At 31.3% G+C, this 25,451-nt stretch overlaps 4 protein-coding genes and 1 pseudogene across 5 annotated transcripts; 4 read left to right on the forward strand and 1 right to left on the reverse strand.

Moving 5' to 3' along the window:
• Positions 1–5,676: 5,676 nt before the first annotated feature.
• On the forward strand, positions 5,677–8,446 carry LOC107942959 (delta(8)-fatty-acid desaturase 2). The gene is made up of 2 exons (XM_016876695.2): positions 5,677–6,272; positions 7,277–8,446. The coding sequence occupies exons 1-2, from the start codon at positions 5,720–5,722 to the stop codon at positions 8,059–8,061; spliced, it is 1,338 nt and encodes a 445-aa protein (XP_016732184.1). The 5' UTR covers positions 5,677–5,719; the 3' UTR covers positions 8,062–8,446.
• A 639-nt stretch (positions 8,447–9,085) lies between these two features.
• Positions 9,086–12,220, reverse strand: LOC107942953 (protein ABIL1). 2 transcript variants are annotated; one of them, XM_016876691.2, is made up of 9 exons: positions 11,857–12,220; positions 11,544–11,626; positions 10,537–10,687; positions 10,263–10,362; positions 10,079–10,168; positions 9,915–9,999; positions 9,777–9,829; positions 9,621–9,709; positions 9,086–9,448 (listed from the first exon to the last, which is right to left on the reverse strand). In XM_016876691.2, exons 1-9 carry the CDS (start codon positions 11,947–11,949, stop codon positions 9,302–9,304), a joined length of 891 nt encoding a protein of 296 aa, XP_016732180.1. In that variant the 5' UTR covers positions 11,950–12,220; the 3' UTR covers positions 9,086–9,301. The 2 variants fall into 2 exon arrangements, with proteins under 2 accessions (XP_016732180.1, XP_016732179.1); XM_016876690.2 differs by having other exon boundaries at positions 11,544–12,220.
• A 1,652-nt stretch (positions 12,221–13,872) lies between these two features.
• On the forward strand, positions 13,873–14,676 carry LOC107942958 (uncharacterized). Its single transcript, XM_016876694.2, has one exon. The coding sequence runs from the start codon at positions 13,873–13,875 to the stop codon at positions 14,674–14,676; it is 804 nt and encodes a 267-aa protein (XP_016732183.1).
• Positions 14,677–16,851: 2,175 nt separating this feature from the next.
• On the forward strand, positions 16,852–25,094 carry LOC107942956 (phosphatidylinositol 4-phosphate 5-kinase 10). The gene is made up of 10 exons (XM_016876693.2): positions 16,852–16,993; positions 17,140–17,296; positions 17,395–17,560; positions 18,270–18,380; positions 18,858–19,045; positions 19,501–19,592; positions 19,715–19,822; positions 22,938–23,052; positions 23,678–23,977; positions 24,767–25,094. Exons 2-9 carry the CDS (start codon positions 17,166–17,168, stop codon positions 23,964–23,966), a joined length of 1,200 nt encoding a protein of 399 aa, XP_016732182.1. The 5' UTR covers positions 16,852–16,993; positions 17,140–17,165; the 3' UTR covers positions 23,967–23,977; positions 24,767–25,094.
• On the forward strand, positions 20,203–21,882 carry LOC121224467 (S-adenosylmethionine decarboxylase proenzyme 4-like; annotated as a pseudogene).
• Positions 25,095–25,451: the final 357 nt, after the last annotated feature.

The following is a 25,451-nucleotide window of genomic DNA, read 5'->3' on the forward strand; positions in this document are numbered from 1 at the left end:
CACAACTAAATTGAGATTTTTACACTTTTTAAAGTTAACAAAGCTTAAATCCATTAAAGGATTTAAAGGGAAATCAAAATATGAAGTAGGGTTTTTCTATCTAAACGCAAAGAAGTAAAAAGCTACAATAAAAACTAAGAAAACTACCAGCTACAACTACTAAGCTGAGAAAGGTAAAGAATTAAAACCTAAAAATGGAGAAGAGAATACAAACTAAGCTAAAAGGATGATAAAGTTGGCTATTTTAGTTTGACAACCAAAATTGTCTTTAATAGAACCACAATTTAACCATAAAACTTGACAAAAATGCCCTTGGAGTGTATGGGTTAACTTGTGTTTATGTTAGACATAAAACTACCGTTGTAGTATTTTTCACCTCGTCAAGCTTCCATGTCGTGACACCCAAGCTTTGGTGTCGTGACATCCTCGATAGTGGCACGATATTGTCTTTGGGGGTTTTCGATGTCGCAACATCATCAACATTAGCCTTGGCTCATTCACTTCAACCATTGACAATGGTATCGCAACTTTGATGGCTGGGATTCGTGACTTCGGCTTGGTGTCGCGACACAATACCCTCGGCGTCACAACATCCTTGGTAGATTGCTCCAGGTTGGTTTCTTGTCGAAGTCTTGCTCCCTCAAGATGATGAAGGCTTAGTGTCGCAACACCCACGTCGGATGTAGTTTTCCTCAAGGATTGGTCGTCGTTGTCCCCTACACAAACTCAAGTACATCATTAGGCTCCTAATGACACCATTTGTCAATTTGGGTCTCCAAAAAGGATTAAAATCAAAGAAAAACTATCATTAGTACTAAAGACTAAAAATCAACAAAAAGCATAGAAAAGATTCGTAAATTGCTTAAGAACAAGCTCATAAAGTGTTCTAGAGAGCCTAATTCGATTTATCAAATTACGACAAATCATTTAGTTGGTTTTCTCAATGAAAGTCGATTGATCCAGTTTACTCATGTTAAAGTTGGTAAAGTTGGTTAAAAAAAAAACCGATCGATTAAACTAATTGCTCTCCCCTAGCCAAGTTATCTTTCTATTATGAATTTAATAGTTGGTGATGAAAAACGAAAAAAGTAAAATAATTGGGTGATTGTTTTATAACTTTTAATAATTGAATGGTAAAAAAAATTACTAATAGTTGCGTGACTATCAATGCAATTTACCCAAAAATTAATATGATGTTTGACAATGATAGAAATGAAAAAAGAATTTAATCTTTAATCAAAAGAAATTTGAATAAATGGAGTACAAACACGTGAAGCACTCAAATCTCCAATCTCATATCACGTTATCCAATCTTTCTTTTAAGTGATGGTTATTCTTTTTATAAAACACTTTTAGATTGTATTTTTTGAATTATAATATAATAAATTTATAATATCATGAAATAATATATATCTAATATTTTTAATTTTAAATAATTTCAAAACACAGATTTGATTTGTAGGTTGAGATGAAATATTTAAAAATTATTAAATAAGATAAGTTAAACTACATAAAAAAATTTAAAACTTAATTTCGAAATAAAAATAATTTGGCTTTTGTTAAATTAATTTTGAAAGATAAATTAAAATAAAATAAGGATGAAATTATAAATCTGACAAAGTTTAAAGGACTTATCTCGCAGATATTCTACAATCACCAAATAATCATGGTTACGGCATTTATCTTTAATATATTCCAACTTTGCTTAGAAGATATCAGGAAAAATATATATAACTTCTACAAATTAAATAAGAAAAATAGTTTAAAAAATTGTCCACTTTTTGTTTATGATTTTTTAAAAATATTCTTTTTCATATGATTTTTTATTATTTATAGTAATTTCGGCTTTTTTTTATTCGAATAATTTTATTATCTGAATTTAATTTTAACTAAATTCGCACCTTTAAACGAAGCGCAAAAATATCTTATTTCTGTTTATATTTTTAAAAAATGTTTATCTCATGGGTGTTTATATTATTTATAGCAATTTTGGTTTTTCTATTCAAATGGTTTTATTGTCCGACATCCTTCAGTTTTTGGTAGTCACATTGAATTTTAACTAAATCCGAAATTGAGTTGATTCGATTCGTTTAAACCCCTAAGCGTTTTCTTTAAAATATTTGTAATTTTTTAGAGAAAAAAAAGAATAATAAATTTATTGTTTGAGATTTTCGGTTTTTAATTTTAAATAAATTAAATTAATTCGTTTGAACCCTTAAATATAGCATAATTTCTTTCAACACCCTTTTTTTTATTCATAAAATTTAAACCGAGACTTTATTTAATAAATATTAAATTTCTTATCACTCGACTGTTACGTAATAGTATTCCACCATCTATATCAAAGATAAAAAGGAAGAAAAGATACTATTCCATTATATCAAAATTGAAATCAAGTGGAGCAAATTTGGCCACACACACGTATATAGGTGAAAACCACGTGCTTAAAACAAATATGCGTGTGTAAAAATAATATGCAATAAATAATGAAATGTATGGTTTGAAATTAATTAATAATAACACATGAAATATATACGATATTAAAATAAAATGTGCATAATAAAAAAATGTAAAAGTTAAATTAAAATGAAGTTTTGGTTGAGTGACAAATTTAATGTTTTATTAATTCAATTGCCGCGGGTTTAAATCTTACCATATGCATATTTTTATTGGTTTTTATTCCAATGAAAAAGTAAAATTCAATTATGATCCTGGGTTATAGTTTAATCAGTTAAAAAATTATAAATTTTACATACGAGATTGAATTTTGCTCTCTCAGCTCCGCTAAAAAAAACTCTAGCTTTGCCTCTAAATGAGTATTATCAGGGTTAATTATGTCAAAAAATTTTAAATTATGTAGATCGAATTAAAATATGTGTGTAGCTATTACATGACAGTTTGGATCAAACATGTTAAAAACAATTATAAACCCGTCAAATTTAAGTTATTAATATAACTGGAATACATTTATTTACAATTTAATCCATGTTAAATTTGAGTTTAGTTAGGGTTGGGAAGGAAGTTAATTGCATAGTATTGAAAATCTAAATAGTAGTCAGAGGGCAGGAATGAAATTAAGCCTATTATTACCAATTACTAATAAATGTCTTGCGATGCGGTGTTTACTGACTCCATGGTCCCTACTTCATCACAGCCATTCAATGACAAATGGACCACTTTGCATTATGACTCTGATGATGGTAAAACGTGTCAAAGATCTTTCTTAACGTGGCCTTTGCTATCAAAATCAAATGCTATGCCTTTTGTTGTACTGTTCTATCATGGATCTCACGTGATTATAGAGATAAAAAGCTTAATTTGATTCGGTTGTAATTTTTTCAATAATGAAACTTAACCTTAAATCATAAATTTCAAAAAGGAAAAAAAGAAGAAAGGAATGGCCAAAATGTGTCCTTTGAAAGCATGGACCATCATCTTCTAATTTTCCAATTATGGGTATTGAGAATATGTGGGAGATAATATCAATGGTATACAAAGGTTTTCAATATGATGAAGTGATTTTATTTTTATTTTTGAAATGAATTCATTAAAATTAATATATTTATATAGTTACAATAGATTAGATTATACTTGTCCATGGGTCAACTCACTCAGCTCAGTTTAAAGGTCTATTTGAAAATTTGATTTGGGTAAAAAAAAAAAACAAGGTCTCTGTTTAAAAAATGGAAGAGTTTTAGATAAGGTTTTTTTGGCTCGGCCTGAATTTGCAAAAAAAAAAACTGTTATTTTGTTGTTGTTTTTCTATTGTTTTGCTGTTATTTTCCTACTGTTTTGTTGTCATTTCACTATTATATTGTGATTATTTTGTTGTTTATTTTTTTGATATTGTATAACTCTTGTTTTATTGTTAATTTTGTTACTATTTTAGAGGCATTTGCTTGTTAAATTGCACCTATCTTGGTATTATTTTAAGTATAAAGATTTTTTTAAATTTGTTAGGAAACATTTATTTTAAATTTTTTAGTGTTTTTTGATGTATTATATTTTAATTTTTTATATAAAAAAATTAATACAGGCGGGTGGAGTCGAACCCAAGTTTTAACATTTTTATCTGGGTCAGGATTGGATAAAAATTTAGGCACATTTTTCGGGCCGACCCAACCCATGGACAACTTTAGATCAAACAATGTAAAAATAAAAATATAGATGTCGAAGTAGAAAAATATAGACTAACAATACACATAATATTAAAATAAGATAGCACTTGAATCTAAGATCTCAAAGTATTAGTAGTTTATAATGTTGGTCCGTAATAATATTTTATTATCTAGAAATGTTTAACTAATTATAATTACTAATGAATAAATGTGTTGTAAAGACGTAACTTTTGTACGTAAAGTTATCATATAAAGTTACTTTCAAAACAACACAACCCTATAAAAAGATATCTTATTAAAGGATATATCAGGTGTCTAATGAAAAGATACACTTATTATACGTTTATATAAAAGGCTTTTATGTTAGTCATTTTGACTATTCTATTGGGAGTGTTGAGGGCTTTATTATATTTTGAAGACATTTTAAAGCCTTGAAAAAATTGTTCTACACGCCTCAAAGCTGTTATATTTTAGTAGTTTCAAATTTAGTTTTTTCGTTTCAATTTTTATTTTTTATTATTTTAACACAAAGTTCTTAGAATCTCGACATTATCATCAAGTCAAAATCTCATTGACGTCATGTCGAAAAAAAAAAGAAAAATTTAAAAACCGATCCATATCATGCTTTTTTATGATTTTTATTCACAAAATAAAAAATCGAATTTTATTTCTTATTTAATTTATAATGATTTTCATTTTAAAGATGTAAAAAATAAATATTTTATATTTAAAATTTTGAAAATAATTTAAAAATACAATAGAAATTTTTTTAAAGAGTGCTACGTAAGGCTTATTGTATATTTTTCTATTTAAAAAAGTAATTCTTTTAAAAAATATTTATGAAAAAAACTTTTAAAATTTTAATTAATAAGATCTAAATGACATAAAATAAATCTCAAGCTAAAATTCAAAACTCAAAATTAATATAAAAACATCAAAAACTAAATATGATCATAAAAATTAATTTAAATCTTCGTTTTTACGCCTACATTCATCGAAAGCTCTTCTTTCTCTTCTCTTTTATAGTTTAGTTTTTTTTTTCATGAAACAACTTTGAACGTCACAAATTTGTGAACCAAAAGCGAAATAACTTTTTTCTTCAATCTCGATTCTCCAATACTGATCGTCAGATTAACTTGGATTTAAATTATGTTCTACTCGTCGATGGGTATTAATTTACCGTACGATTTTTGAATAGTCACCTGAAGCTCGTTAATCGATCTTTAAAAAAAAACTAAATAGCACGGTTACTTAAATAAAAACTTTCGAATAGTTCAGTAATCATTTTATGACTTTTTAAAGTTGAGTGACCAAAACGTAAAGTTACTAACAGATTAGTAACCTTGAGTAGTGAACTCATGATTAAATTAAGATTTTTAAATTAAAAAATTAACCGAATTTAATTTTTAATTTTTAAGCATAAAAATTAAATATCAAATTTTATGAAAGTATAAGGACTGGCAAGAAATTTTGACCCTCTATCGGTACAAAAAATGACACTGTCTCCGTTAAATGTATAAATATTAAACAACCTTCAAAAAAATCTCCACACACACACACACACACACACACACACAAAAAGCTCTGTTTTTTTTTCATTAATGGAGTGTGACAAAAAATACATCACCATTCAACAGCTAGAACAACACAACAAGCCAGGAGATTTATGGGTCTCCATCAACGGCAAAGTTTGCAACGTTTCCGATTGGTCCAAATACCATCCCGGCGGCGAAACCCCACTCTTAAATCTCGCCGGAAAAGACGTTACTGACGCATTCACAGCTTATCATCCCGCCACAGCTTGGCAATACCTTAACAAGTTCTTCACCGGTTATCGTCTAAAAGATTACAAAGTCTCTGAGGTATCCAAAGATTATAGAAACCTAATCCATGAATTCACTAAAGCCGGCATGTTTGAAAACAAAGGTCACACAGCTGTTTTTACATTAACATCGGTAGCCGCCATGTTTGGTTTCGTGTTTTACGGCGTTTTGTGTTGCAATAGCTTGTGGGTTCATCTCTGTTCGGCTATGGTGTTAGGCATGGCTTGGATACAAAGTGCTTATATTGGCCATGATTCTGGTCATTACATTGTAATGTCTGGTCATGGTTGGAACAAGTTGGTTCAACTTATAACAGGGAATTGTTTAACAGGCATTAGCATTGCTTGGGGGTAAAAGTGGGCATGGAGGCGGGATTTCATTTTGCACTAAATTATTTCTTATAGCTTTAAATTATTTCTTGAGAAGTAAATTAATTTTTGCGTTAAAATTTTTATCAATTTTTACTCTTAAAAATTAGTTTTTATACCTAATAATGAGTCACAAATATCACATCATGTATAACATTTGGTTATTCTGTTAACAACGTCAGCGTTTAACAGTAGAAATATTTTTATTAAAAATAATTAATTTACCCTTTGATCTAACGTACAAAATTAATCTAGTGGAGGAGACTCTTATATTAAGAGTTGGATTACATTTTGTCCCTCTGCTAAAAATAAACCAATAATCTTTACACATTAGATCATTTTGTTAAAATTTTTATTCATTTCTACCTTTAAAAATTAGTCTTTATATATCAAGATGAGGTACACATGGCACGTCATGTGTAACTGTCTGGTTATTTTATCAGCAACGCCAATTTTTAACCTAGAAATGAATGATTTTTTTACTAGAAAGGACCAATTTACTATTTCATCTAATGTATAGGGAGTAGGGACTGTTTTGCTCATTTATTGAGTAACACTGGAAAAATGTATTCTGACTCTTAGTATTTACTAAAACATGAGCAAATTAATCCCTATTCGTTAGATCAAAGAGCAAATCGATTATTTTTGTTAAAAATTTTATCCATTTTTACGGTTAAAAATTAGTCCTTACACATCAATATGAGGTACATATGACACTCCATGTGTAACTGTTTGACAATTCTGTCAACCATGGTAGTTTTAAACAATAAAAATGAATGAAAATTTTAACAGAAATGACCAATTTGTTTTTTGATTTAATATATAAGGACTATTTTACCTTTTGAGGAAAATAGACAAAATACAATTTAACTCTTAATATGGAATCTCCATGCTACTTTTTCGGGATCACTAATCTCTAATAGTTGAAACAAGTTGGTTCAAGTTATAACAGGTAATTGTTTAACAGGTATTAGCATTGCATGGTGGAAATGGACTCATAATGCTCATCACATTGCTTGTAATAGCTTAGATTGCGATCCCGATCTTCAACATATCCCAGTTTTTGCCGTCTCATCTTGGTTATTCAATTCGGTAACATCTTCTTTTTACGGTAGAAAACTCGAGTTTGATTATATGGCACGAATTCTCATTAGTTACCAACATTGGACATTTTATCCTATCATGTGTGTAGCAAGGGTAAATTTATATATACAAACATTATTACTATTGTTTTCTAAAAGAAAGGTACAAGATAGAACATTGAACATAATGGGGATTATCGTGTTTTGGACATGCTTAGTTTCATGGTTACCGAATTGGTCACATAGGGTTATGTTTGTTCTCACAAGTTTTGTTGTAACATCAATTCAACATGTTCAATTCTGTTTGAATCATTTCTCGGCGACTGTTTATGTCAGTCCGCCGAACGGAAACGATTGGTTTGAGAAACAGACGAACGGGACGTTGGATATTTCGTGTTCGCCATGGATGGATTGGTTCTTTGGTGGGTTACAATTTCAATTAGAACATCATTTGTTCCCTAGGTTGCCTCGTTGTCATTTGAGACAAGTTGCACCATTAGTGAAGGATCTTTGTAATAAACATAATTTGCCTTACAAGAGTTTATCTTTTTGGGAAGCTAATGAACTGACGATTAGGACATTGAAGATGGCTGCTATGGAAGCTAGGGACGTGAACAATAGTGGTGTTTCAAAGAACTTCTTGTGGGAAGCTGTTACCATCCATGGCTGATAAAAATGGGGGTGTTTGAAGATTGAAACTGAATCTTTTTTTCCTTTTTTCTGTTTCTTGTTCAAATGATGTGTTGTTTACTCTTTTATGATCATAATAATGTTTTCTGATTTCTTTATTATTATCATTTCTTTTTCAAGACTGTTTACTTATATATGAAAAATTTCTAATTTGAAAAACGTTTTTGAAGAGTCATCTGTCTAAAGTAGGCATGTTCAGTATTATCTCCGGTGAGAATTTTGTCTCTCTACCTCGACACACGTATGATTTGCCATATCAAGCATCAAACGGGACATTTTCATTCCATGAACCATGTACAGCTTTTAGTAGAGTTGAGAGATAAAACCTCTATCAAGGATAATACCGGACATGTTAAGGGGTCTGCCAACTCCAGACCGATGACACTTTGAAGACTGCTCCTAAAGAAGTTGAAAATCTCTAAAACAAAAAAAAGACATTTTTGTTAAAGGAAGGCTGATTCTCACTTCAGAAAAGTTTTCAAAGTATTGTCTGTCAAGAGCTAATGAATTCTTTAAAGAGTCGGTATGGGTTCAAATCTCACTAAGTGCAAATGTTAAAATTTCTTTGATCTGTGCTCGAGCTCTAGGTAGAATCGAGAGATAAAACTACCATCGGGGATAACACTAGCCTATTGAAAGATTTACCGGTACACAAAAGAAGTTGATCTCCCTCAACAATACTCTCGGATTAATTTGAAGAGTTGATTAATTTCAAGAGTTTAAAATTAATGAGCTTACAATTGATTTAATTATGAATTTCCTATTTTAAATCGTTAGAATAAGATAATGAATATAATGAAAACTAAGTAAAACTTTTAATTGTTAAACGTTCTCACTAAATTGCTCACTTGAAATCAGACATTCAACAATTTAGAAGTAAAGAATTAGCATAAATCACAGTTTAACAATTTCTGTAATAAATTAGAAAAAAAAGAGAGTAAATTAACAAAAATCGACAGTTCAACTTCATGCATTTATCAACAATTAGACTATATTTAGATAAATTTAAAATTTTCAACCACTAACCTTTTTTTTCAATTGGATGTGAAAATTTGTAATTTGACAATTCATTTTCATGGAAAATTTATGAAATTTCTAGGGAAAATTAACAATGAACATTCAAATATACAAACCATTCTTAAGAGTGGATAATGTAACTCATCTTCATTATCCACAATGAGTGATTTACATGGTGGCATTGGGATTGTTCAAATGGAGATTCATGCAACATATCCAGCTTTTAGCTTCATTGCTTTCTGTTTGACAAAGAAAGCTGAGAGCAAGCTTTGGCTTCTAACAGGTGCACGAACGATCTGATGCTTTCGGTTATCAAATGACCTGAATGCCATCGACGGTCCCTCCGATTCCTGAAACGAAGACAGGGTTTTTCCACAACCATGAAATGCAACAATGATAGATTTTATATCATATAAGAGAGCAACCAATCTAAAGCTAAATCCATCAACTCGGGTTTCAACAAACAAGCATCGGTTTAAAGGGTTTCAAGCATGTATGCATTATTGCCTATTCGAACATTACCCCATGTGTGATACTCAGTGTTGGAACAAGTGGATTCGAAGCAAGAAAAGGTGCTGCCGAAGACTTTATCCTTGTGTTATCTCCATTATCTGCAAGAATTAAGGTCAAAATGCAAATCTTGTAAAGTAAGAAAAGCTATCAATGTAAAATGCATACCCAATAGCCGGAAAACTTTAGAACCATTGCCCGAATGTTTCGAGATTTCGTTGCTGCAGTGTAAACAATGTCAATAACTTCTTTGCTCTCATTACAACACTAGAAGAACTACATTGGAACAGTTCGGCCAGGACTAACCTTGCCAAAGTGTCTGAATTCCCTTTCGAAGTAGGCCTCGTTTCCAAGGCTAAGTAACATGAAAGAGGCTTTGGTGCAGGACTATCTATATACCACATTTAATAAGTACAATGAAAACAATACAGCAATCAACTCAAATTTTAGAAGAGTTCCAGCCATCGTACCAAAAGGTTGAAGACAAGAAGCCTCGAAATATTTTTGTCTAGAATCTGTACGCACGAGAGGACTAAAATGAACCTTCTTGTTTACGGAATCTGGTTGATAGAAACACAATAGAATAAGAACCAACAAAAAAGGAGATAAAAAGGGAAAGGAAATGAGAAACAGGCTTCAATCAAGTAGTCTTACTTGGTAAAATGTAGTGCTTGTGGTGTTTGGGGATAAATGCAAACACCTGGTGCTGCCGGAGACCTTCTTTACCGGTGTATACTTGGCACGTATGAAGTTGCTAACATGAACAAACTAAATGAGCTCAGGTCATCCCTTCATTATTGTGTTAGAAATTAACTCAAATTCATTTGGTTGGAGGTTACTTGATGATTAAGTTAGACGGGACTGGTTAACCATCTAGATGTCGTATTTGATTACATTTCTGCTCTCAAGTTCCTAACATACTGTTTACCTGATGCAAACAAGATGCTTGTAGCTCCATGGCTGACACTTCCAATATTTGCTGCTCGAGAAGATCAGTTAACTTGTAAGCCACAGTACCAAGGTGATCAACAGCATTAACAAGAGCCTGTACAGCATAGTCTTTCAGGTTGTCGAGTACCCTAGCAAATTTTATCCAAGAAAGCAAGAATATTTCAAGCACAAACACGGAGGCAAGCCATTGTCATGCTATAGAGTTATTAAGTGTTGAGAGATTTCTGACTTCTTTGGAAAAAGTCTTCGAAGAATCGTCCGCGCCAAGCCAATGAACCCCTCAATAGAGGGGTATTATTCCGATCAGAATTTTGTCTCATGACTCTGTGAAGTGCCTGAGTACCGAAGGCTGCATGAAGAGACGGTAGATTCAACAAAGTGAGTGCGCCTCATCGGGAATGTGAGTGTTTGCACTTAATAGAATTTGAACCCCTGACACTTGTGGCTAACTATGCTACAACTGACTAACTCAAGTCGTAGCATAATTGCCCATAAATACCCTAGCTGTAGGGCACGCGCTCAAATCTTACCAAGCGCAAAAGTTCATACTTTCTTGGTAAATGACCGCGCACGGCACATGGTTCACGCTCGATAAAACGATCTTACTTTGTTGAACCCATCACCTCTTTAGACAACCTCAGGCTCTCATCGAAGGCAGAGCACAAAACCCACCAAGGACAATATTGGACGTGTTGAAAAGTCTATCGACTTCAGATAGACTACATTTCAAAGACTTAGGGTGAGTTTGGATGGGCGGTGCGTTTATCTGCGGTTAGTGTAAAAACAGCGGTGGCGGTAAGATTAGATACTGTAGCGTGAGACAAAAAGTAAGCTAAACGCAACGCACTGCACCCAATCGCCCATCCAAACCCACCCTTATTTCGAAAGACTTCTTTTGAAAGAGTCAACCTCACCTAAACACACGAGGAAATAATGAACGAAGCAACAATTATTGAAAGTAAAAGTAAAAATATGGATCCTCACATCTGCTTCTGTTCACTATGTATGTATGACTTTTCACAGTACTCTGCAGCTGAATAAAGCTGAGGCCTCAAATTCTTCAGCTCCTGCAAAATGTCAGGGGCCAGATAGAAAAGCTTTGAACATGCATAAAGCTCAAAATTTTCTTTAAGACAACCTTTCAAACAAGATGCATGCACTTCTCCAAATTTCCTTTTAACATCATGTAAACGAAGCAAAATCATTGTTCTTCAATGCACGAGATAAGTGAAACAAAAAGAAAAAGAGAAAACACGAAATTTGCTGTGCAAAAATTGGACCCCCAAAAGATAGAAACCTGCAAGGCTATGACGAAGCTTTTGCTACGCTCCAAAGAGACCTCGTCGAACGTGGTGGCTAGATTATTAGATATGGGTAACTCTACATCCATTTGTGTGATCACTTTAATAGATTTTTAGAATCAAAATGCGAAACCCCAAAATCTCAAGAACAAGAAATTGGATTAATGGAGAGATTTTGGAAGGTTAGCGAACTGGAAAATTGTGAAGCTCAAGGGGGGGTGATGGTAGGTGAACGCACACTTTGAGTTGACAAGCATTGAATTGGTTGTTCATGGGTCAGTGTCTCAACAACTGATGATAGTTGTAAAGTTAACATTTATATACTAACTGACGCCTTTGCTCTGCTCATTCAATGTAATGCACCATCTATGGCGATTTTGAATGATGATAAAATCCCTTCACGATGATGTCACCGGGGAATTTGATTATTAATCCCAATCTTATCCGGTTTAATTTAATCATAAATAGTTAATTACTGCAATTCGATGGATTCAAACTATTGAAAATTGGCATGGAGGGATTAAATTTGCAGTTAAAAAGTTTACTTTTTTTTTTAAATTTTAATTAAATCAACCGAATCAGAAATCGATGATTTGATCGGTTCGATTTCCGATTTAACTTTAAAAACATTGAATCAAACCTTAGTTGAACAAAGCTCAGATGTAGTTTATCAATTGAGTAAATTACATCCAATGTCACTAAACTATTGTAAGTTTATATTTTAGTCACTCAACTTTAAAAAGTTATAAAATAATCACTAAGCTAGTTAAAAGTTTCTATTTAAGTAACTGAACAATTTGAAAGTTTTTTTTATTTAAGTCATAGGGTTATTAAGTTTTTTTTTTGAAGTTCAGCTAACGAGCTCTAAGCAACAATTCAATAACTGGTACGGTGGATCAATATTCATCAACGTGAAGAAGAACACACCTTAGATCCAAGTTGATCTAACAGTCAGTGTCGAAGATCGGAGAAGAAAGCTATTTGAATTTTGGGTTACAGATTCGTGACGTTTAAAGCAATTTCATGAAAACAAATTGAACCGTAAAAGATGAGATGAAAGAGAGCTTTCGATTAATATAGGTTGTGCAAATAGAAAAGGTCATACAACAATAATTTTAACAAGGGACAAAGACAAGAGGGCAGGCAGTGGCCTTGATCCCCTTAAATTTTTATGAAATTACATGTTAGTATAATGGTAAAATTGTCCTTTGGCCTCCAATAATTTATGATTCATCTCTAGCCCCCTTAATGCAATTTTCTAGCTTCGCCTCTAGTTTTAACAACACAATGACTTAAAGGAAAACTTTCAAATAGTTCAATAAATATTTTGAAATTTTTTAAAGTCGAATAGTCAAAACATAAACTTATTAATAATTTAGTGATTGTAGATGTAAATTACCTAACTAATAAAATTATTATTTTTAACATTAATCTCATTATAAGTTCTTTTTGATATAATGCATAGAACTACCCATAACCCTTCTTCAACCCTTAAATAAGAGAATAATGCATGCTGAAACGCACTCAAACCCACGACCTCCTGCACTGACGATAATACCGAGGTTAATCAAACTAAAAATCAATCGATAACTAATCAAAGTATTTTATTTAAACTTGACCGGCTCGAAATAGAAAAATTAAACCCAACCAAAACAAACTGAGTGCATCCAGGGCATAAACACCTATGACCTATATTACAAATAGGTCCAAAGAGTTTATAGATCATATACTCATTGCCGGCCCAGCCCTAAAATTTTCTCTTTTGAAAATAACCAACTTTCCCTCCTTCAACCTTTCTTTTCTTCCCATCACCTGAGCTCTCTCTGTCCCTATTTCTTTCCATTTGTTGTGGTGGGTTTTCTTTTTTTTTTTCCAGCCGGCATTACCCTTTCCTTCGGTGTCACTTTCTCGGGAAAATCCCATACTCTTTTTTTCCTTTTCTTGATGAAACCCTAAAATTCTCGAGAAAAATCGAAAAGAAGAAGAAAGATTGGCACAACAAGGACCGGGTAATGGAGAAAGATCATCATCATCATTATGTGCTGGAAATAACCTTAAGCTCCGCACAAGGACTTAAAGAACCATCTGGTCAACTCCGCCGTATGCAAACTTACGCCCTTGCATGGATCGATCCTTCTCTTAAACTCCGTACTTGTATTGATCGTTCCGGCGGTGGAAACCCTACTTGGAACGACAGGTTCCTTTTCAAAGTCTCTTCTGATTTTCTTTCTAAAGAAACTTCCGGTGTTTCCGTTGAGATCTATTCCGTCGGCGTCCTTCGTGATTCCCTACTAGGAACCGTTCGTTTACTCGTCGGTAACTCGATCCGGACTGGTTTTACGATCCACCCTCCTTCTTTCACCGCGGTTCAAGTTCGTCGACCTTCCGGTAGGTTTCACGGCGTTATTAACATTGGGGTTACGGTTCTTGACATGGCCGATGTACCCTCCATGTCTGGTTTATCCGCCGTCGGTTTCCGTGACCTGATCGGAGAAAGCATTAATTCGAAGAAAAACAGGGGATTGAAGAAATCGAAATCTACTACACTACCTTTACCCGGTGAGAATTTGTCCGATGATCAATCAGACGATTGTCATTCCTCGACGACATCGTCATCTTCGCCGGCGTCTACGGCTCTAAGGGAATGGAATGGGATAATTAGGGAAATAGAGAAAAGAAAGAATCATATAAGGTCTTCATCATCGGAAGATGGAAGCTTGCTTTGTGGATTGGGGTTATCGTCTATGAAGGTTGGTTGCCTTAGCCCCTTCATTGTTGGTGCTGCAAGTTTTAATGAAGGGAAAAATCCACCATGAATGGGGGCAATCAAGATTCATTTCACTATAGTTTTAATGAGATGATCGATCATTGTTTTGTATATTAAATAGAATTTGAAATTTCATTTGTAAAACCCTTCGGTTTCTAAAGATTTTCCTTATCAGATGATGAATCCTTTTGATTTAGCAAAAACAAAATGTTTTTTCTTCTTTTTGATAATTTCTTCTATTACTTGGTCTACTTTGCTTAATTGTGAATTTAGTATTTTTGAATTTAATATTTCAATTATTTTCAAATTTACTTTTACATAAATTGTATATTTTTATTTTTTGTAATTTTTGGATCTTTTATAAGCTATGGATCAATTTTAGTTTGTATATTTTAGGACACTTTTAGATAGACGGTGCGTTTACCTACAGTTAATAGTAATGAGATTAGATAATATAGCGTGAGAAAAAAAATTTAAACGCACCACATTGGAAGTAAATGCCCATCCAAAGGGATCAATGTACTCTGGGTAAGTTGTGAATTTAGTATTTCTGTAATTTTTGAATTAATTAATTTTAGTTTGTATACTTTAGTAATTATTAAATCAATGTACTGTGTAAATTATGAATTTAGATGTTAAATTAGTCTACTCTACATAAGTTGTGAATTTAGTATTTTGTAATTTTTGAACTGATCAATTTTAGTGTATTCAGTGTAATTTGTGAATATCGCATTCTTGTATTTTTCAAATTGATCAATATTAGTTTGTATACTTTAGTAGTTGTTAAATAAGTGTACTCTGCATAAGTTGTGAATTTAGTTTTTTTATAATTTTTGAATTGATCAATTTTAGTTCGTATGCTTTAGTAGCTATTAATCAGTCTGGTTAAATTTTGTTATTAATCTTGCACTGTATAATTCATGTTCTTCAATTGAATCATTTTTAGTTCCTATATATTTTTCAAATTCCAAAATTTTAGTCTTAACAAGCAGCAACTGTTAAATTCATTAATCGACTTTTTTGTGAGAAATATGAGGAAATATAACAAGCTGAAATGACATTTCATATGTGATAATATAATTGTCACATAAAATTTTGAAAATAACATGACTTGACTTAATGAATTCAACAACTATCAATTTTTACATTTTATTTCTATCTTCTTTAATAATTTCTCATCTATAACAATAATTGTCAATTATGAAGTGCACTCTTCATTAAACTAGTTCTCTGTAACAACATATTGTCTCAAATTTTAGTAATATTAGTACTCTTAGTAGGAAAAATAAAAAACATAAATTTTAGTTAACATATTATAAAATTTAAATTTTATATAAGGAATATATTAATGATATTTTAATAAATAAAATAATATTTTTAAATTTTATTAAAAATACAATCTAAATCTCATTAATTAATATTATTAATACATTAATCTAAAGCTCAAATATTATTAACAACCACCTCTTTACGAGATTCAAAATTTTGATTAACAAATGAGACTATTATAAAAAGAGTTGATTGTATATTTAATTACTATTTAAAAAAATATTTTTATTAAAATTACATTATTATCAAATTTGCTTATTTATATTTAGGCAGGATTTGATTTTTAAAATATTAACATTTTATTTTTTAATACCTAGTAACATAACAAATTTCTTGAGAAAAAAATAATTTATACGAAAAATATTTTTTCATGAAACAACTTTGAATATCAGAAATCTGCAAACCAAAATCTAAACAAATTTCTTCACCAATCTTCTACGTTGACCATCAAAATCGATTTAGATTTAAGATATGTTTTCTACTCGTCAATAAGTACTGATCTACCATACCGATTGTTGAATCGTTGCTTAGAGCTCGTTCTTCGGGCTTTAAGAAAAAAAAACTTAACAAATCAACGGCTTAAATAAAAAAAATATCGAATAGTTCAATGACTTAAATGAAAACTTTTGAATAATTAAGTAATCATTTTATAACTTTTTGAAGTTGAGCGGCCAAAATATAAACTGTGTTTTACCCAATTATTAATGTACCAAATAATTTTATTTATTTATGTAATATATGAATTAAAAACTAATTGTTAGGGACCGAAAGTTAAATTGTTAGTTGTTGCAGCCTCTTTTCCTCTCCACCGCCCAATCTTTTTTTACAACCAAAATCATTAAAAGCAAATAAAATAGAAATTAAAAAAAATCTTTGGATTTATTCAATCGAAAGGTGTTTGATTTTTTTTATTTAAAAAAAAACTATAATTTGGTTTTTACTCAACAGATTATAGTTTTGAATAAATAAATAAAAATTCTAACATTGCATCTTAGATTTCATCATCTTACAAGAAATTGAGATTCTCTCTTACAAAGGTATAATCAAATTCATGTTCTTAAAAAAAATTGATTTTTATTTTGTTGAATGTCATTTCATGTTTTTTATTTTTCATATAGAAAGATTACAAAAAGTGTACCAATTTGAAAAGTTATTTGTTTTTTTTTCTTTTTATAATGAAAAGAATTGCAGAGTGAAATTGAGATTTACATGGCATTTTCCGACAAGGAGCTTATGACGACAGATTATATGATTCAATGTTCAAGACATCATTGCAATAATCTCCCTCCCGGAATAGTTACTGGCTTTGAATGGAAAGATTATTGTCCTAAATCTTTCAGGTTTTGCAATTTTTTTATTTGTTTTTATTTTTATTGTTTTTAATAGATTGTGCCAATATACCGAGACGTGAGTTATTGTTATTTCATTGTTTTTTTAGACTTATTCAAGAGCTTGAAAACATCGATAACGATGACTACATGATGGTAGTTTGTAGTGATGAAACTATTAAGCAAGTGACGTCGACAGTGAGACCTGGAAACATGTTCCTTTTCTCTAACGACTCTCGATTTGCCATTAAAACACTAAGGAAATCCGAACTCAAGGTAATGAAAACAAGTCTTTCTTTCATATAACATTAAGGAAATGTCATTTGTCTAGAGTCATCGAATTCCTCAACAACTTCGAGATTGGCCTTATAACATGTAGCCCAAGTGGTAGCAATCTCATCCATATGTGTGCCTTATATGCTATAGGGTGTGGGTTTGAGGCTAACCATGCATGGTTTAGCTTCTTAGGCATCCGACGTAACACTCCCACTTGGTGAACATATCGTCTCTTCAGGTCACCTTTTCAAGTGTGTGGGCTTTCAATAGAGTCGAGAGACAAAACCCCCCACCAAGGACAATACTGGATTTGTTGAAGAATTCAATAGTTCCAACTGGATGACACTTCGTAGACTTCTCCCAAACGCTTGTTAACGATTTTTCAACTCTGTTAGGAGAAATCTATGAAGTGTTAAGACAAAAGCCCATTGAGATAATACCAAACTTGTTTAGAGATCTGTTGGCTTTGAACAGATAACACTTCACAATTTCCTCTCGAATGAATCAAAAATCCCTCGACAAACTGATACATAAATTATCTTATATTTTGCAAATCATCCCAAACTGTGAAGTAGATATTTAGTTGGATTCCAATGATTAAGATTTAGTTGGATTCTAATATAATTTTATTGGTTGGAGATTACTCGAAAATAAGTTTATTAATGAAGTATATATTTAGGAATTCTTAGTGAGTATTATCCCAATGCAGGTTCTCTTGGAAATGCTTCCAGGCTACTATAGCCATATCAAAAGGTTTCGAAGCACAATATTGAACAAGCTGTATGGAGCTCATGTGGTGAAACCAGCCGGAGGTACTAAGGTATTTATCTCATATAAACCTTTATAACATATTTTATTGGTTAAAATGTGCCTATAGTCCTAGTAATTTTCAAAAATTAAGAATTTAGTCTCTATATTTATATTTTCAAGAACTTAGTCCTTCTATTTTTCAGACTTCAAATTCAGGTCCAAATATTAACACTGTTAATTTTTTTTGGTTAAATTTATTGTTGTAACATTTTGAAATAAAAAAAATACTTACTTGGTAGCCATGTAATTAAAAAAAATTTGTAATCAATCTGAATTTAACAAAGAAAAAAAAATAGCAGTTTGACTTGAATTCTAAAGCCTAAAAAATAAAGAGACTAAATTCCTAGCAATATAAGTATAGGGAATGAATTCCTAATTTAAAAAAAAAATACAAGGACTATAGGCATATTTTAAACCATCTGATTTGATATGGAAGTTTTGTTACTCAACTTCTTCTTTTGTTACATTGTCTGAATTCTCTAAATAGGTTTATTTTGTGGTTGTGGCAAACATATTCAAGTCAGATTTGTTGATGCATCGATGTTATGACCTCAAAGGTTCATTACAAGGTCGAAAAGTCGAAAAAATGCGATACCGAGAGAAAACTCTACATAAGGAGTCTGATCTTGATTTCCTATTTTACCTTGAACCTTTGGTCCGACAAAGACTTTTGAAGTAAGTCAATAAAAGTATCATGGAGTCCCTTTTTCTAGGAGTCAGATTGCATTTTGCCTCATCTACTAAAAAAATGAGAAAATGTCATTGTACATTAGATTAAAAAGCAAATTGGTCATTTTTGTTAAAACTTTCATCCCTTTATATTGTTAAAAAGTAGCGTAGCTGACAAAATAATCAGAAAATATGACATGTGACGTGCCACATGCTGACGTACCTGGACTTGCTTTTAATAGTAAAAATGGATGAAATTTTTAACAAAAGGACTAGTTTTCTTTTTGATCTAATGTACAATGACTAATTTACCCATTTTAAGTAAAAAGGCTAAAATACAATCTGACTTCTATTACAAGAGCCTCTATAGTACTTTTATTAAGGCAGTTGTTATAAATCTATACATTTTTTCTCTTTTGTTTTCTTTTCTTGATTAACAATCATAATTTTGTTTTTGATAGACAAATCAAATATGATTGTGCTTTCCTAGAGACTGCAGGCATCATGAATTACAGCCTCATGCTTGGCTTGCATGTAAAAGGATCACGTCAAGGTGAATTTTCACTACTTTAGCTATATGTGTTATGAAAATGCAACAATGGTGACATTATTTGAAACAAGACAAATCTTAAAAATAAAACAAATTGTAACATTTATTCCTTTGTTGTCTTTTAGTGGATTGTGTTAACAGCAAATGTTCTAACAATGGCATGAGAATTTTCAATGTTGCATTGCATCAAAGTGATGTAGCCTCACAAAGATCGTCTGACTCTTCATATAAAGGTGATGTACAGAAAAATACAAACAATGTATCAAGCTTTACTTATAGTCTCTCCTTTGACCTTCACTTCTTGTTGATATTAATACATATATAAAATAAAAAGGTTAAATCACTGTTTGGTGTCTGAACTTAGCAATTTTTCTTGCATTGGGGCCTGAATTTTTTTTTGTCCAAGTTAGGTCCTGAACTTGGAAATTGTTCCCACATTGGGCATGGACTAAGCAATTATTCTCACATTAGGGTTTAAACTTTTTTTCCAAGTCAGTCCCTAAACTTGACAATTGTTATTACATTGAAGCCTAAACTTGGCGAAGATTCCCACATTGGGACTTAAACTTTAGGGTTTTCAATGGCTAACTTAAACAAAAAAATTCAAACCCCAATGTTGGAACAATTGTCAAGTTCAAGGCCTAACTTAGGCCAAAAGAAAGTATCAATTTCTAAGTTCAATGCCAAAAAAGGTTTAAGTCCCAATGTGAAAACAAATTGTCAAATTCAAGTCCCCAAAAGTGATTGGTTAAATAAAACTATTAAGTTCAAGTAGGGAAAAATACTTGCTATGTGATAAGCTATGTTATTTGGATTCTTCATTCGCGATATTAATATAAAGTATATGATCTTCAAATATGTGAAAAAAATGACATAATTGCATCAACTACCCTCAATGTTTATGGGTTTTTGAGTTTGAGCCATTAATTTTTTTTATTGACACCCTCAACGTTATGATTTTTTCAAAAATCAGTCCAATCTTAATGGTAAACATGAGTTGACCATCAGTAAAATGACAAGTCAATGAAATAGCCTATGTGGCATGTCACATAATCACAATGTTATAGATGACATCATCAAAACAAAATTCTTTTTTTTCCATATTTTTTTCTTCTTTTCTTTTCCCCTCTAATTGTTGTTACAATAAAAAAATAAAACACCTACCACCATTTTGTATTGAATCAATGGATTGAATTTTGTTTGCATTGAATCAAAATCAAAACTCCCAACAAAGAAAACAACAAAAAACAAAAAACAAAAACCAGAACATATCATCATCTTATTCACCTTTATTTTGCCTGTAATAATGATTATTGGTTGCCTCACACCTGCATGCCCCTTTTAATATCCACTTCCCTTCCCCCCACCTCCCCCACTTTTTATCTCTCAATATCCTACCTATAAAACCCCATTTCCCTCCCCACTTCTCTCTCTCACCTGTTGTAATCTTCTTCAACACCACCAAAACCCAACATCTTTTTCTTTCTACATTTTCTCATTTTTTGGTCTCTATTTTCAAGTTCCTGTCTCTGGTTTTTTGTTATTGTTTAACAATGGCGATTTTAGGGTTTGAAGATTTTAGGGTTTAAAGGTTTTAAGAAGCAGTTAGAATTTCATTTCTTCGGTGATGATCCATTGAGTAATATAAACAACAATATGGGTCTTCGCTTATTTGATTTCGAATCAATCGAACAAGCCCTTCATGTCATCCAATGCACCATCGTTTCTACCGTTAGTAACCAATTTTTTATGCTTACGTCTTGTCAGAATCGAGTTTGTTCATATTTTGGCTAAGATTATAATCAAAACCTATGAGATGACTCAGTTACTCAAATCGATTCGTCCATTGACTCACTTTGCCAACAAGCTTAATATTAAATTATGTGGGTGTCGATACACTAGGGGAAGTTTCATTTTCCCCAAATCTTAGTCTTTCCCTCATACAAATTTCAAAGAAGAAGTGATTTACATCGAATAAAATCTCCCAAAAAATCTTGTTTATAGAAAAGTCGTCATTATGCCGTCGAAGAATCCTTGTTATTCGTGGCATGTTTTCGCCCACGGTGATCAAAACCACTGTAAGAAATTGAATTCCGATGTTACGTTTGAAATTTGTATAGCGGAGCTTGACCGTCATCTGGCACGTAAGATTTACAAAAAAGCCTGGGATTGTAAAATAGGAGATTCAGCTGGGAAAGAGATGACGGTGTTGATGGGGATTGATGATATAAACCCTAGGGCTTTCATTTGTGATTTTATTCTAACAGTAGTTAGAGGGGGGAGAGAAAGATAGAAGAAGAAAGAAGATGGAAAAAATGATTTTTTTTTATTTTGATGATGTCATCTATGACATCGTGCTTATGTGGCATGCCACATAGGCTATTTCTTTGAATGGTGGTCAATTCACGTTTACCGTTAAAATTGAGTTAATTTTTGAAAAACCGTAATATTAAGGGTGTCAATATTTTTATATTAAGGGCTCAAACCCAAAAATCTATACACGTTTAGGGTATTTTATGCAATTATGCAAAAAAAATCAAATTTAGTATTAGCATGGCTGATGCATACCTATATTTAGCACTTACCTTAGCTATGAATTCCAAAGATTTAAGTAGTCAGTGGCATCAACCTTGCTTGGATTAGGTCTAGTATTTGATTTTAAGGTTAATTTGAGTTTTAAAACTTTTAAATCATTTTAAGTTTGGATAAGTTCAATTTTGGGTTAGTTTTAGATTTGAATCATTATGGGTTAATATTATTTTTAGCTACTTCTTTAGGTTTGAATTGTTAGTTTTTATGATCAAATCAGATTGGATTCGATTTGGATTTATTTCAACCTGTTTGAATTTTCTATTTCAATGTAAGAATTGATAGGTATAATTGTAGCTTAAAAGGCAAAGTAAATAGGAAAAAAGGTAAAAGTACCATGGAAGCTTCTATACTAGGAGTTGGATTGCCTTTTGCCCCCTCTATTTAAAAAATGGGCAAATAAGTCCTTGTACATTAGATCAAAGAGTAAGTTGGTCCCCTTTTTTATTCTTTTTTGTTGTTAAAAATTAGTCTTTATACGTCAGCAGTGAGGACACGTGGCATGCCATGTGCCATTTTCTAATTATTTGGTCAATCATGCCAATTTTTAACAGTACATATGGATGAAAGTTTTAACAAAAAAGGACCAATTTTCTCTTTGATCTAACGTCTAAGGACTAATTTACCCATTTTTTTAGTAGAGAGGATAAAATGCAATTTGACTTCTAGTATAAGGGTTTGTAAGAAATTAAGTGCTTAATTGTTCTAATAATGTCATCACTCATTTCATGAAACATATTCTACTTCTTTGCATTGTAGATTCAACAAGCAAATACAGTACAACCAACATCATGGACATTATCTCTAATACCTCTTTCTTTGAGAATGAAGCATCAGAAGTGAGTTTTGGTGATCAATGGCTACAAAACAATAGGTAAATTTTGCTTGTTAAATACGTTGGGGGTGAAATGCAAAAACTTTTTGGGTAAACCACACTAGTAGTCACCCAAATATTAGTAAATTTCTTCTTTGGTCACCCAACTCTGAAAAGCTACAAAATGGTCACCTAACTATTAGTAAATTTCTTTATTTGGTTACCCAACCATGAAAAGTTACAAAATGGTCACTAAACTATTCAATTTTGTCTTCTTCTTTTTTTGTCACCAAGTTACACAATGTGTAAATGTTGATGATCAATTTTTTAGAATTAAGACTAAATTAACATAGTTTATAAATGTTGAGGCTTAAAATTGCTACTACACCAATTCTAAAAGTTGTCATCGTTAGCTAGCTAGTGACCAGAAAAGACAAAATTGAATAATTGGGTGACGATTTTGTAACTTTTCATAGTTAGGTGACCAAAAAAGGAATTTACTAATAGTTGGATGACCATTTTGTAAATTTTCATAGTTAGATGACTAGATAAGAAATTTACTAATAGTTTAGTTGATTACTAGTGTAGTTTACCCAAAAATTTTTGGGGTCAAAATTGAATTATAAATTTTAAGGATCAAAATGCAATTTAGCATTGTATTAACATACAAATTTTGTTTCCATAGTTGCAAGTTTGGTGAAGAACTAGTTGCACGTGGTGTTCGCATATCAAAGAATGGAACAGGAACATTATCATGTCAAAATTTTACAGTGATAGAGTGCTATGATGTTCTTTTGTGTTTTGGGATAGTGGATTTTTTCCAAAATTACAATGTTATCAAGCGAATTGAGCATGCCTACAAGTCATTGCAATTTGATCGAAAGATGATTGCAGCTGTAAATCCCAAAATATATTCTTCTCGTTTTCAAGAGTTTATTAGTGACATATTTAAAGCAGATGAACCTCTCAATTGACCTCACAAATGGTAAGGTTTTTTTCTTTTTGGGGTTAATTACACTTATATCCTCAAACTATATCTCAAATTCTAAATTGGTCTTTGAATTTTTCTAATTTATTCTCCAAAGTATTAATATCATTTTAATTAGGGCCTTTTGTTAGTTTGAACATTAGTCGAGGCATTAAATGTTAGTTTGAATCTGACATTGAACATATTTAAAACACATAGATTAAAATTTAAATGCATGTATATGAATTTAACATTTTTTTTTTAGAAATAGCCATATTAAATTATAATGTTACATTAGATATAAGTTGTTTATGCGGTTAGCACAAACGTATTTGAAATTTGATTAATGTGCTTTAGATTTACTTCACATTAGATTTCAGCTAGATTTTGATACTTAAGCTAATGGCTAGGTAAATAAGACTTGATTGAAATGATACTGATATGTTAAAGACTTAATTAGAATTATTTAAAATTTGAGGACCATTTTAGAATCTAGGCCATAGGGTGAGAATGTATGGTGAAATTAACTTTTCTTATAATATGTTGATCACAACAAAGTGGCTTTTTAAAGGTCTATTTGTTTACCAACATGGGCTGATTCAGTTGGTTTAGTATTCATTAGCACAATGGAAAGCACTAGGGTTAGAATCTCATCAGTAGTCTCATTTGATAAGTGACTTGTAAGTACCACTTACACCCCTTTATGAGGTTGGCAACATGCCTAACCTTAGATTAAAATAACTTCCCTCACTTGAAATTCTCATAACTAAAAAAAAAGTATCCAATAAAATTTTTTCACTTTTGTAGGTTGCTTGGATCCCCAGTGACATAACAACATGTAAAGAACAAATAAAATAGTGATTTATGGGAGACATCAATGACTAACCATATACACAAATCTTTTTAATGACTCGAAGAGTTATCCCTTAGTTATTATAAAATAGAGAAAATTTTCCATTTCATGTAGCATTAAGTGATCATTTCTATTATTTAAGAATTAGGTTATGATTTATCAAGTTTTTGTTATTTTGCAATGTAATGTGTTCTAAAACATTCCAATTTGTTGGTGTAAATTGGTTTGTACATAATTAAATGTTATATGTAAACAATGGAAAATATTTGTACTTAGCTTTTTCATAGAGTCAAAACCTCTTATTTTCTTTGGATAAAGTTGTTGTGTTTTAAGTATTCAAAATTAACAAAGCTAATTGTGTTGTTAGAGTAGTACATTGCAAATTTTTTGAAGGAGGTAACCCTAATCCTTGAAATGTTAAAAGAGAATTTCAATCACTTTGTTAAGTAGTTGGCATTGAGAAGGATGTTGATGACCACTAACCCTAAAAATGACTTAATGAAAAAATTTAAACTTGTCTAGGGATCAAGTTATTAGTCTAAATCTGAAGGCCTACTTGATACTACAGAGGATTTGAATAAAAATATTAAACCTAAAAAATGGACTTGGGTAAAAAAAAACAAAGCATGTTTAAGATAT

The sequence above is a fragment of the Gossypium hirsutum genome, chromosome D12 (assembly GCF_007990345.1).
Source record: "Gossypium hirsutum isolate 1008001.06 chromosome D12, Gossypium_hirsutum_v2.1, whole genome shotgun sequence".
Taxonomy (NCBI): Eukaryota; Viridiplantae; Streptophyta; class Magnoliopsida; order Malvales; family Malvaceae; genus Gossypium; species Gossypium hirsutum.